Source organism: Archocentrus centrarchus, chromosome 3, assembly GCF_007364275.1.
Source record: "Archocentrus centrarchus isolate MPI-CPG fArcCen1 chromosome 3, fArcCen1, whole genome shotgun sequence".
Taxonomy (NCBI): domain Eukaryota; kingdom Metazoa; phylum Chordata; class Actinopteri; order Cichliformes; family Cichlidae; genus Archocentrus; species Archocentrus centrarchus.
Genome location: NC_044348.1, coordinates 5,581,272 through 5,595,788, shown reverse-complemented (window position 1 = coordinate 5,595,788; position 14,517 = coordinate 5,581,272). Strand labels below are relative to the sequence as shown.

The 14,517-nt window shown below is 41.5% G+C and overlaps 1 protein-coding gene across 1 annotated transcript in view; it reads left to right on the top strand.

Moving 5' to 3' along the window:
• neo1a (neogenin 1a) overlaps positions 1-14,517 on the top strand; it is a 157,422-nt gene that overhangs the window by 131,605 nt on the left and 11,300 nt on the right. Inside the window, 6 exon segments of the mRNA XM_030724466.1 lie at positions 2,241-2,382; positions 4,369-4,479; positions 4,600-4,794; positions 6,144-6,239; positions 9,821-10,053; positions 13,329-13,467. Of these exon segments, the coding sequence (XP_030580326.1) occupies positions 2,241-2,382; positions 4,369-4,479; positions 4,600-4,794; positions 6,144-6,239; positions 9,821-10,053; positions 13,329-13,467 (916 nt within the window).

Below are 14,517 nucleotides of genomic sequence, written 5' to 3'. Positions count from 1 at the left end.
CATTGTGTTAGCTCAGCTGTTCTGAAGAAAAGGTTGAGCTGTTGTCGTATCCTTGGCGTCTGTTCTGCAAAACTTAAAGTTGGCCATAACTCAACGTGCACGACGTGACCTAGGATGTCCAAATTCACACCATAGATGTGTACTGTCCACGCTAGACCCATCAAACTTCACACACTTGTTCACTGACTTTACTATAACAGCACTTTAACACCCCTCCACACACCCCCACCCCCCACGGGGGAGGGGGGGGGGGGGGGGGGGGGGCTCTTGTTTAATGGGTAAATTGATTTGCTTCATAATGAATTTTAAATGGAAAGTTAACTTTTCAACCAGTATTGGTTCATTTAGTGCAGATAGTTAGAAGTCTGTTGGCTTATCAGTTGCCAGTCTACCCCGGTAACAGAGTTCACTTGATTTTTTTTTTTTTTTGGTTAGTGTGTTTATAAACAACATGATAAAAAGATTTACTTGCTGAAAAGTGAGACCTCTTTTATCTAGATTAAATTTATCTCTGGAGCAGAGATAACTGGATCAAATATTTCCCAGCCCAGCCAACAAGTCTTGGCATCTCTCACTCTTTTTTTTTTTTTTTTTTTTTAAGTTTTCATTGTTAAATCCTGTTTATTTCAGTTGGACATACTGCAGTTCTTGCGTGACACTCTTTATTAGATAAGGCTGCTGAGGTGGCTGCTGGCTGCACAACACGCCCCTGATTAAAACAGGCCTCGGCTGCCCGTCATCTCAGCCATTTGATCATCAAACAGAGAGCTGTAGGCCTATTTATTGTACTTTCTCACCCGAGCGAGGGATTAATTTTTACAAAAGATGTTTCTAACTCATGACATGTGAGACTGCAAGTGCTCAAAAAAAAAAAATAAAAAAAAAAAGGAGATAGGGAAAACCTCAGCAGCCAGCACTTTTGGCCCTTTGCTGGTCGATGCTTAGCTCAAGTGAGAGAAAACACTGACAGACAATCCTATCGCACACTCCCAGCCTGAATTAGAGCTAGCCACCCATGCTGAGGGATCCTCGGCTGAGATTTGTGGAGAGGAAACACTCTCGTGCTAATTTTAAGAGTAAAATGAAGTGGGCTCAATCTGCGGAAAGGACGTGAATTGTTTTCTGAGTGGATAGTGTGTGTCCAGCTGTCCCTCCTCACTTTGACCCAGACAAAGCAATCTAAAGCTGCGAAACAAATTTCTTTTTATTTTTAAACACCATTCAATAATTCATCTCCATTCTTCCTTTTTTGTTGTCATTATCTTTCACATTGAGTGTAAACAGTTATTAAAAGAATAATTACAGTGCAAGTATTTAGATACAAACCATTTATGCAATTAGCTCAGTACACCCAACCAAATGGAACTGGAAAAGAGATAATTAATATTCATTTCATATGCAGTCTGCTCTTTGGGTCCTGTCAAGCAGAACTGCGCATCTTTCACCTGCAAGGCAACCTGATAATCGTGTTTTTGTGATCTTACTCTTTTTTTTGGGGTTTTTTTCCTTTTGGCATCTGCCTTCTCACCCCTTCCCCTGTGAGTTTACAAAAGTCAATTAAACAGGTTTTTCATGATTAGGGCGAAGAATGTAGAAACGCAACAGACATAGCAAGTCGGGGCCGATAGTGTAATAAGAAAAATGGAAATAATTGAACACACTTCACACAAATTTAATTTGTGCAATTCCCTCGACTCGGCTGGGGAGGAGCACACGTGTGCCCTGTGCGTGTATTCAGGCTTTTGTGCATCAGCGTGACAGTCGGGAAGCGTTAATTAACTCTTCTCCCACGCTGAGCCACCCCCCCCCCCCCCCCCCCCCCCCAACCTATCCCTTTAAACACACACAGGCACACAAAGACGCATACATCCCGCAAGAGTGCAGCGTGGGCCCGCCAGCAGAATGTCTTGCATTCATCTCTCTGCCTCAGTGTCTCTGCAGGCTTAACCTGACCCCACACCTCGCTTATCAGGCCCAACTTTTATTATTCATGTTTATCTCTTCCTCGCGCATCTGTTTGCACTGCATCACACGTGCGGTTTGTTTTTGTGTGGCCCTCCTATCCCTCCCATTTGCACCGCGGTGAACCTCCAGAACTATGTTAACACAAAGGCCTGCGCCAAGGTGTGTGGGAAGGTGTGATGCTACCTGCTAAACCGTGAGGTCACCTTTACAGCTACAGGCCTCAAAAGCATGTGCTAAACGTGACATTTTCTTTCATTTACACGTTTCCCTCTCAGAGCATCGTGCTTCGGTGGCAGCCTCCACCCCTGAGTGGCCAGAACGGGAAAATCACCGGCTACAAGATACGATATCGGAAAGGATCCCGCAGGAGTGAATCTGAAACCACTGAAGGCACCCAGCTTTACAAGCTCATGGATGGTAATGACTTTTGGAGTTAGCTCAACTATTATAGCCAATCTCAGTATAAAGCTCTGCCCATATCATCAGACTTAGATGTTCACAATACTCCACATTCTGACAAAGAGGGAAATGAATCCTCTTCCTTTGGGCCCGCTTTGTGTTCAGATTTTACTACAAGTGCTTATGAATGTGTTCCATTTATTACTGTGTATATAGGCAGAATTTAGCTATAGACCTGACCTGTAGTTACATTCAGTGAGCGTTCAGGTGTGGAAAAGAGGTACCGTAGTTCACAACTGCTAGTGAAATCTGTCTTGTGTGTACTCTGCCTCTCGATGTGGCAGGAAAACAAGCCTCCAACCACCCTGGATAAGCAGGTTCAGATGCGGGTTTGAAAGATGAACCATTTAAACCATAAACATCCTAGAGCTGCGAAAAGTAATTCTTTCAGCAGATGGATAAATGCAGAAAGAGTTAGAGAGGAGACATAAAGAGAGTTTAAATTCTTGTCCAATTATGCAAACATACTGAAGTGCTAAACAGGCAGTAGTGTTGGGCGCAAAAGACTCAACAGTACAATGATGGACCAATGCATCCCTGTGCGTGTCACACTTGTGTTTAGAGCTGCATCACTGTGATGGGTTTGTGCCCTTGCCTAAAAACACAGTTTCACTTCTCTGGTGTTATGCAGAAGTGCACAGAAACATGCATTTATTTATCAAATCTATAAAACGATGGATTCAGAAAGGACTCCCGTTTGATGCTTTCACTGAGTCCTAAGTTTAAACTTTTATGCTACCAGACTCCGTTTTATCATTTTTTCTCTATATTTCAGTATCTTTATCTGATGCGTCTTGCATGCTGCATCTGATGCGCTGCAGTATTTAAAATCTCTTTCTTGAGCGTATAAGATTGAGATGATTTGCGGGATTAGTCTGACTAGCTGTAGGTCTGTTTATTTACTCAACATCTGCATATCAGTTTCTAAACACTTTTGCAATTGAGTTACATGTCCTACTGTACCCTAGCATTACCCACTGCTATCACCAAAAAATATGCACAATATCACCAGAGAGGCACAGCAGTGGTGATTAATATTAGATGTTGTCTCAGCAACTTTCAAGTGGCCCGGCTTCATGCTGTGTGCTGCATCAAAGAGAATATACACTTAAAAGTTGATTTTTTTGGGGGGGAGAACATTCTGGGGGGTGAAACACAGGGGTGTTTGTTGGTTCAGAAGCGTTTAGAAGGAGATGTTGTAGCCTCGGAGGCACGGATGGTTAGGCAGTCTTCAGAAGCTACCCCCAAGGGCGGCCCAGAATAGTGGGTACAGAGCAAAGAGAGTACAGGATTAGCATGTAGCGTGCAAATGGGACAATATGACGACGATGAAAAATTTTGCAGCAAATTAATACAGCAACACATCATTTGTCAGCAGGCGTTCCCCTCTTCTCTGAATACTAAAGCCGGCACCCAGTGGTGTTACAGCTCACTCTTAGGGAGATATAGCTTTAAATATGAATTAATCCGGACTCCCAATTTTTTTTTCTTCTGCTCTTTTTAACTCCTTAGTGTTTCTCATTTTGTGCAGCTTTTATCACACACTTTCTTTCTAATTTCTTTTAAAGGCAAATTTTATTTATTTTTTTTAATCCATCAAAATGTATTTGCCAAATGTGAAAATAAAACGTGATCACTTAATGTGGAATTGGGTAAAAAAAAAAAAAAGATTTTTTTGCACCCCAGCGATATTCAGTTGAGGCTTATGGATTTTCTCCTTAAGCTGTGTAGAGAGGGTGTCTGTTTTAAAATATTTGTTCTTTCAAAAATACTGAAAGCCTCACTGACCGGCCAATTAGAGCGCACCAGTAAATTGCCAAGTAAAATCAAGCCTGACACAGTGAGAGAGGTTTTAAATGAAGGAGCTGCTTTGAGGTCAGTTCGGCCACAGCTCTATTTAAATACCCCAGCTCTGAATCTGATGCCGATGTGTCACCTGTCCAGGTCTAGAGCACGGAACAGAGTACTCGTTCCGGGTGTCGGCTATGACAGTAAATGGAACGGGACCGGCCACTGAGTGGATGACAGCAGAGACGTTTGAGAGCGACTTGGATGGTAACGTCAGCTGCTTTACTCAGACCATACGACCTAAATGTGAAGCTTTCACTTGAGCAATTAGTTTTCTTTTTAGCAATTATTTTTACGCCCCAGCTAAATTTTTTCCTGCTTCATCAGAATCACGTGTACCGGACCAGCCTAGCTCGCTGCACGTCCGGCCGCTGGTCAACAGCATCGTGGTGAGCTGGACGCCGCCGGAGAACCAGGACATCGTGGTACGCGGTTACACCATTGGCTACGGCATCGGCAGTCCCCACGCGCAGACCATCAAAGTGGACTACAAGCAGCGCTACTACACTATCGAGAACCTCGGTAGGAACGGTCCCTTCCTTTTTGTTCTCCACAGGCACATGTTCATCAGTGTGTTCTTTTCAGCTCTTTGTATAGATCTGTTTCTACTGACAGATTTTATATCATCGAATACTTATATATGAGGATCAAATATTAATAATCAACATGTCAAATGATTATCTGACAAGAAAGCGTTAATGTCATATATTTGACGTGATACTTTATACGCTAAGTTTAATTAGTGTTTTGTGTATTATGAGCAAACACACAGGCAGACACACAAACACTGAATTAATTCATCTGTACCCCACAGTGAGTGTTTAGAGAATTAATAAGATCCTCTCCACCACACGCCTGAGCTGCTAATTACACAGATTGGCCTAATGGGCACACAATAATTAAAGGTCATGATATTTGAATAAAATATTTGGTGATTTTTTTTTTTTTTTTTTTTTTTAGCACTCGCTGTCATTAAACCAGTTTTGCCTCATTAAAATGTCCCGCTTGCTCCTACTTTTCCATGAGGACCGTTTCTCTGCATGTGATCAATGCAGCCTCTGAGAAACTCACACAAATTGTATTTAACGCTGATTTCATCGTATAGGTTTTAAACTTAATTCCTTCTAAAACTCAATAACAAGATATTTTCACAGTCTATCAATAGTTTTAATAATGCCATAACTGATCACTGGCTGCTTTTTCACTCGTTTCCAGTCTGGTTGTTGTACCTGACCATTTTCAGAGGTCATTTTTGTTATTTGTCAAGCCACTTAACGCTGACCTACGCATAAAAAAGACACCTTTGTACCAGCAGTGTACCAGCAGTGTGATATGCCAAGCTAATAGCTCAACATAGTGTGCAGTGTGCTTTAAAAACATTTTGAGGAAACTGGACAAGTGGAGGACAAAAGAAGTGGCGGGCCTACAAAACTACATCAGATGAACAGTATCTGAAAGTCGTGTCCTTAAGAAATAGGAAACACCTGACACAGGACCTGAGAGATGCATGTCGACCTTCAGTTGATCCATTTGCTGATCACTGAAGCCTAATCAGAAATGGTCTCAGTGGAAGGGTGGCTGTGAAGAAGCCATTCCATTTTTATCTTATTTACTGTATTTCCATGTGTTTGCACATTTCAATAAATCGTTGCACCTATTTCCCATTTTCCTCACAAAATACAAAGAAATTAAGGGTGAGTCAGTAGTGCATACATGCGTAATTTAGGCCTTTATTACAATAACTGTGATAGGACTGATTGTATTGAAATATTCACTCTGATAATGTTGTAATTACAAGTTGAGAGTCTCAAGAGTTTTGGCTTGATGAGGTAGCTGCATCAGTTTATCCTGTCTTCCTCTTTCTCTCACAGACCCCAGCTCCCACTACGTGATCACACTAAAAGCTTTCAATAACGTGGGTGAAGGTATTCCTGTGTACGAGAGCGCCGTCACCAGACCACAGTCAGGTAGGAACCCGACACATCTACATGTATCACAGCTCTCTTCTTAGCTGAAACAATAGCGGGTTTCTTACATTTTGAAGCACTGAAAAGTAACATTTGAAATAGTCACATTTAATCTGTTCATCTTGTTCTTCTTCAGATCACATGTAATATGAGGGGTGCTCCTTGCACTGTGTGGCTGTAGCCACTCATCCAAAAAAAAAAAAGAAAAAGACTTGAACTTCTTTGCTCTCTCTAATCCAGCGTCATTATCAGACAAAATGTGTCTCGACTTCAAATTACCAAGCAGATAATGGGTCATCAGGGAGTCTCACTGCTCTAATGAACTCTCTTCATCATGGCCCCCAGAATACTTGAGTCTCTTTTTAATCAAATGATCAAACCCTTAAATTTTTTACCCCAGACTACCAGTCATGATGTTAGAATAATGTTGGAGCGGATTAATTTTAACTAGGATGAATGGGCGGAAACATTACTTGAGTATTTTTTGTAAAGAAGCGAAAAACCTTCATCAGGCAAAAGAAGAATATTTTATGCAGCGACGAGTCTGGATGAAGTTTTTCATCTTCATCACAAATGTTCATTATGAAATGTTAGTGTAATGGGATTTGGGCAGACATCAGCATTGACCTGAAATATCTGGCGTCGAACTCAGAGATGCAGTTTTTTTTTTTCTTCTAGTGCTGTTGAGTAAAACAGCCAAAGAATATGGACAATCCTGTTAGGCTACCAGCTAAACAATTAAAAGTAGGACTTAAGTCCCAATCCAGCGTGCTTGACAAATGATCTTAAAGTGTGAGGCACTGCCAGTTAGACTGCATGTTAGTGGAGTTCACACAGTTTATGTGACACTGTCAGAAGACAGCCAGCCCATGCACCCTGGGGTGTCCCAGAATGTGGGCTGCACCCGCCTCCTTTCCCATCCAGCCTCCCACCTCCCCGCTCAGCCTTGATCACTCCAGTTTGTCTCTGCTGCAGCACTATTGCACCACCAATTGAGAGGGGTGGGATGCTGGATGACATGAATCACGTCAACATGCATCGAGGGGGGGTGGCAGCCCGAGTGTGCGCACACACTCGCACACTGTCATACTGTACCCTTCTCTCTATGAAGCTCTCACTTTCTCACATCCTCTCACATACACGCACACACAGAGCTGCGCGCACGCAGACCCCCTGTGGTGGCTTTGGCAACCCTTCGTCAGATCCAAACGTTTCCTCTCAAAGCAGAACCAAAGCCCACCACCATCGTCTGCTGCTGAATCCTCGGGGGCGCGTTCCCTTCCTGCCAGTTTGTTCAAGTCGGGATTAAAAAGACAAGCTGACCTACATAGTACTTTTTTTAAAAAAAAACTGCAGAAAACTTGGTGAACTTTGGTTGAGAAAGTGCTAGGCTGAATTCTTTATATGACGCTTAACTGAAAAGCAGGAAATGAAATATTTCACCTATTTCAAAAAGAGTTTTTTTTTTTTATATATATAAGTCAGCCTCTTTCCTGCACCCTTTTCTCCCTCACAATATTGAACTGTAGTCTTCCAGGCGGGGTAAAGAAATGCAGCTAGCATGCCACTCCAAAACCTCAATCCCTCTCCACAACCACACGAATGCTCGGATCTTCATCATGCACACACAAACTCTGTGACTCAGTCTTGGGTGTATAATGAGAATAGCTGTGTTACAGAGGTGTCAAATGGAAAGAGGCAGAGAGTGGAGGGGTCAGCAAGTAGACTGAGGAGGAGTGTCATCATGGGTCACGGACCAGAGCTTTTTCTCCAGTCACAACAGAAAGAGAAGCAGTGAAATTACTGGCCAGGAGGTTGTCTTGAAGTGTTTATCATTCAGTATGTTGGCCAGCAGCTGCCTGTTGCAGCCCCCAGAACCACAGCATATCATACTTTAAAAAGATGCTAATCATACAGTGAGTCGTTACACTTGAGTTAGCCTCAGTTTAATGTTCTTTGTGGTCTTCTGCTGCTGTAGCCCGTCCGCCTCGAGGTTTGATGTGTTGCGCATTCAGAGATGCTCTTCTGAATACTTTGGTTGTAATGAGCGTTATTAGTGTTACTCTCGTTTTACGATCAGCTGAGGGAAATCTGGCCATTCTCTTCTGATCTCTTGCATTAACGAGCTATTTTCACCCATATAGTCTCTCTTTTTTTTCGGACCATTCTCTGTGAACTCTAGAGATGGTTGTGTGGGAAAAATCCCCGTAGATCAGCAGTTTCTGAAATACTCTGACACGCCCGTCTGGCGCCAACAACAATGCCACGTTCAAAGTTATTTAAATTTTTTTTTCTTCCACATTCTGATGCTCAGTTTGAACTTCAGCACGTCATCTTGACCATTTCTAGTCGCTGCCACATGATTGGCTGATTTGTGTTAACGAGCAGTTGAACAGGTGTACCTAATAAAGTGGCTGGTGAGTGTATATGCTAGTATAAAATGACCCGTACTAAGAAAGACGGTGTTACATGCAGGCTCAATGTCCTAATGTTAAACTTTTAAAAGAGCCCCTTTAATGTTTAACAAGTATATTTTACACTGCAGAGCAGTGATGAAAAGAATATTAATATTGCTGAAGATGTCACATTGTTAGGTACTAATGAAACAATGCAACCCAAAAGCACATAATACTGGACTGGGAGAACAATAGGCAGTAAAATTGGAGTTTGAAGGGGAACCATACTGGATTTTTGGCTTCTGTATCTCTATGAGAGGATTATTATGATCATACAGTCACGACAGGAGTGATGTATGTAAGTCATTATCTAGTATTGATTCAAAGAGCGACTGCAACTTAAAGTGGGGAGAGACCAACCTCTTCCTCTCACAACAAGCTTTCCAGCGAACGCCTTTGAGCTGCAGAACAAAAGCAGCACATGACACAAATTCTCAACCACAGCCACCACTTGTTTGTGACTCTCCTCTCTTCTGTGCCTTCAGGCTTCGTGCTTAAAGCCTCAGTTTTCCTCCTCCAGTTTTCAAGAACATAATGTGCCTTGTTAACATTACTCTGCAAAGATATTCCAGGGCACTCAGTGCCCCTCTCTTCATCCACTTTGCTTTAAAATGATGTTAAAGCTCCATGATGCAAACATCTGCAAATGCGTTTCAGCTGTCTTTGAAAAAAACTGGAATGACGTCAATATGTAACTTTTGGCTGTGGGATTATGGGTATCTTCTTTCACTCCAGTTTTCCATTTACTGTAATCTTTTCTTAATGAATAGAGTATCTCTTCCTCTCTTTCCGTAGTGCTACAGTTGATAGAGCAGCACATGCTGTACTGTAGCCTCTGTAGATTGGTCTTATTGTAGAGGTCAGTGTCTATTTTTCTAATAGAATCTTCTCTCTCTTTCTTTTCACCCTTCCCAATCCCATCCCTGTTGCACCTACCATCCTCCTCCTCCTCCCTCGCCATCGTCCTGCATTTTTAACGCATTAACCTTATTTCTACCTCTGCGTCCCTCCCTGCGTCCTGTTCTGGCTCCACTGTCTGATCCACCACGCTTCTCGTTATGTTTTAATTTTGGTCATTTTAATTTTTGTGTGCACGCATGCCGGGTTTTACTGCCTAATGTGCAGACCCCATAGACCCCGATGTTGACCTGTACGAACTCTTCCATGCTCCATACACCCCAGTACCAGACCCTCTCCCCATGATGCCGCCCGTGGGTGTTCAGGCCTCCGTGCTGAGCCACGACACCATCAAGGTGACCTGGGCCGACAACTCGCTGCCCAAGAGCCAAAAGATTACAGATAACCGCTACTATACAGTGCGATGGAAAACCAACATCCCTGCCAACACTAAAGTGAAGGTAAGAGATTCCTCATCATTGTATTCAGTTTGCTGGATTTACAATTCAACATCAGTTGATTCTTTTCTTTATTTTTTTCCTCATTCAGGTTTTTCAGGTTTAGTTCAATGCTTTTTAAGTTCCAGTAACATGTTTACCACAGCTTAATTTGATATAGTACGATTTCTGTTTATTTCTGTGCATCCCTTCAGGCCTACCTTGCCAGAGAGATGTATCGATGTGCTGGAAATAAAAAGTAATGTCATATGAATGTGTGTGTGTGTGTGTGTGTGTGTGTGTGTGTGTGTGTGTGTGTGTGTGTGTGTATATATAAAATGTTATAATTAAGTATTCCTACAGCAGCTCCCAAGCTCAGGGGCAGCATGATGCTGGTGTTTGTACCAGCATGATAATCTATTTTCATTCAACCTTCAAAGGGTTATAAAGAGAAATTGATGCTCTGCACATTTATGACATTTTTTCCCCCCTCAGACCTCACATGTGATTGGACTGCCTCTCATCTTTTTTTTTTTTTTTTTTTTTTTTTTTTTTTTTTTTTACATGAAGTTAGTTTTCTTTTAACAGCTGGACACTGACTAGAAGACTTTGCGTTAACAATGGTTGCAGTAAAAAGTCCTCGAGCGGCTACTTTGTCATGCAGAAGAGCAGCTGGTGTGTCTGCTTACAGTACAGCCTCGCACGCTCACGTTCTTTTAATGAAAAAAGTCTGTCAATAATTGGCTTTTTCCCATCTTTCCACGAGCAACTACAATCTGATTTCTTTCTGTGCTGGATGAAAATACAAAAATATGAGTTGGTCTGTTGCCTCGCTATAAAGTTGGATATGTGCAGGCCTATCACTCCTTCCAGTTTTAAAAAAACTGATTCATTCTCAGAAAGCTGTTGCATTTGTGGATGTACTTTTGATCAACAAGCAAAAAGTGCTTATTGCGGTTACAAAGCCGCTGTGTTCCTCTGCTAGTCTTCAAATGGCAAAACACGCAGCATGTGCAGGAAATATTGGTTTGAATTAGCAGTAGCTTAACTTATAAGAGCGAAGAGTAACTAACAAAGAATGGGGCTAAATTGGATTAATCAATTAATGTTCATTCGTACAACACCTTTTGTTTGAGTTGGTGCAGTTCAAGGACTGACGGGATGATAATACAAAACTGCAAAAGTAAAAGGATCAAACGAGTAGCCATGCGCATTAGAAATGAAAATGGGGGACTAACAATGTAGAGAGATGCACACAAAGATAGTTACTGAATGTACGAGAGCAACTAAACTACGCTTGAGGAATTTAAACAAGCAGATTTTCCAGTGTTAACAAAAATAATTTGTTTTGATTAGTCGCTGAAGTCCTAACAATAGTTCTTCAAACTAGAATCTTGCATTTATGTACTGGGATTAGTGTCCTGCAGATGCAAATCAAGAGCCACTCTCTGTGAACAGTTAAAATATTTGTAGTGACTGTGAGCCGAGCCTTGAACAGGCTGTTTGAGATTCAGATTCAGATTCCTGAGCTGCAGCTCAATTATGATGATTACTTATCTCCAAATAATAGAGTGCTGTGTGTGTGTGTGTGTGTGTGTGTGTGTGTGTGTGTGTGTGTGTGTGTGTGTGTGTGTGTGTGTGTCTCTTTTTCCATGCATGTGTGCAAACCTGTGACCGCGTAGAGCTCAGATAAAGGCCTGCGTTTACTGATAAATTATTCAACAAGGACAAGATGAACTGAGAACCAGAAAAAGAGGGCGTAGATCTGACGGTGCATTCTGCATACAGCCAACTTGAATGATGTATATGCACAAACGTACACAGACTCTGCATTCAGGCCTTGTGGAGGATGCTGCCACCCAGCTTTTTGTTTGAACCTTCCATTGAACTGAAACGGTTTATTGTTATTCAAAGTAAAATGAAAGGAGAAGGTGAGAGAGATGTAATGTTATGCAGCAGATTCATTGATGTAATTTGAGTCCACAAGAACACAACTCTATGGTGTACAGCTCAGCCTGCTGCCATGAGTGGATGCTTAAATTGGTTTGATTCTGTGACTGACATTACCAAAATCCAATATATTATGATGTCTAATAGACTTTATAACGTACATAGTGAATTATATATGTAAACATAATTCTATAACTATAACTTAAGAGGTATAGTCAACAGTAAAGCCTTCACCTTAACGTCTCCCTTAGTGAGAGTCCAAACAGACAAGCTTGTACATTATTGAAGGGATGACTGCTCTCTAACAGGCTGCATGTTTCTAAAGAACAGGCTGTTTTCTTTTCCTATCCTACTGCCCTCTGTATGACAGCCCCCAACGGAGAGCTGCGCTTTTGTCATAGCACGCAACATTATAGACAAGACACTGGAGAACCTGACTCATGCCAATGCATCCCAGTGGAGACCAAGATAAATGTTGCATAACTTCAGATTTTAAATTTGGTCACTGGTAGCTATTAATGTATCTAGATTATTTGTAAATGTGTAAACTTCCTGTGTGGCACAGCTGTCAGTTTGTTTGCTAATATTACTTCAGTCCATTGCAGCAGTCTTGCAGTAAACCTCTGCTTCATGAAGGTTTTAATGTTCAGTGTTTTAGTTTAGCTAAAGTTTGTGGTCACGTTCAAATGCATTTCATTGGTGTACCATTTATGATCCCACTGCGTGCCCCCCCCCAATTTAAAATTTTTTTTAAAAAAGGGTCCTTTTTACTTCTGTTGTTTACCCACCTAACCTGCCCTCACTGCCCAACTGTACAGCTGAATTAACACCTTTCTAGAACAGGTGCAACAAAAACATTATGAACGTGGGAATTATTGCAGGACTGTTTCATCAGACTTTATTCAGTTTTAGCTGCTCGAACCTAATGAAGTGAAAACTGAGTCTGTTTCGTGCAAACACGATTGAGAACATCAAAGATGTAAAAGGATCTGCTTCCAAACACTGGTCAGTGCATGTAATGCCTCAAACATGCCTAAAACAAGTCTCCATGGAGCTAGTTCTGTAACTGAAAAAGCATTTAAATAACTCTCAAACACTGCCTTGCTCCAGCTTCTGAGCTGTGAGTGTTTTTTTGTTACTTCTAAGAGTTAAATTTCATGCTTCGACTTTGGACTGTTAGTCAGAAAACATAAGATAGCCGCAGGTGTCACCTGCATGTTATTCAGTTAGTAATAACCACACAACTCTGTTCTCATGGCTGCTAGAAAACGGTTTCCAAGGTTATTCAGTGACTCTGCCATCTTACAAACTGATTTCTTTTTTTTCTGTGTTTGCTCGTCTTTCCCCAGATGGCCAACACCACCAGTCTGAGCCACATGGTGACGGGTCTGAAACCCAACACGCTGTACGAGTTCTCCGTCATGGTGACCAAAGGCCGCCGCGCCAGCACATGGAGCATGACAGCCCAGGGCACCACCTTTGAGACCAGTAGGGGCACTGCAGACATGCAGACACAAATAATTGTGCATAAAGACACAAAATATACATGATTACAAAGACATAAACACAATACCTACAGTGTAGCGAGTCCCTGGTTGGCTGGGGAGTCACACCCCAGACCAAATGGAAGGAGGGGAATATTATCAAGCTGTGACTCCACAGTATAGTCCAGTATAAACCAAATACAAAGACAGGTATTTACCAAAATACTGCACATTAACTAAAAGAGAAATTGAGGAAAACTGCAGCAAATTTGGGGATTAATTGCAGATGGTAATTTCCTCTGGAGTAAGTTGGAGTAACCATGCTTCCATGAAGACAAAATATAATAAGAAGAACAGAGGTTGTATCAAAATAAACTATTTGTTTGCATGTTTTTCTTAGCTTACAGACTTAGGGCCAGTAAAGCTACAAACCAAGACTGGCTCTTTTATAGGTTCAAGCTATAAAATGTATTTCCCTTTTATTAAATCGTCCCTTTCCCGACTCATTATGTTAAGTTTGTATGGAGCCAATTTTTTGTTACCTTTTTCTTGGCTCAATATCTGTGACAATAAAAATGATCAATCTGGATCAAAACGAACAGTTTGACTCTGCCCGTGTTAAGATCAGTCTCTGTGCCACCACCCTAACATTCATTTTAAATCAGTCTCCCATAAGCTACTTTTGGCTGCTTCCTTATTCACAAGGGATGCCAGTTTGAAAATCCACAGTCTGCATACCTAACAGATAATCTAATGTGCAAACTGTCAGTACCCACACTTCATCGTGAAGCATAGTTCCTGACTTAGAATACACTTTAAGATTATTAAAAGCAAAACCTAATGGTTTTTAATTTCTCCCATAAAAATTTTTTGGTTTGTTAAAGGAAGGTGAATAGCATTTTTTTTTCAGCCTAGCTGGGGGTTTGCCTTACAATAGAAGAAGTGGATGGTATTTGCTCAGTCATAAAAACACACACAAGTAAAATACACTGCTCAAAAAACTTAAAGGAACACTTTTTAATCAGAGTACAGCATCAAATAAGTTAAACGTCTG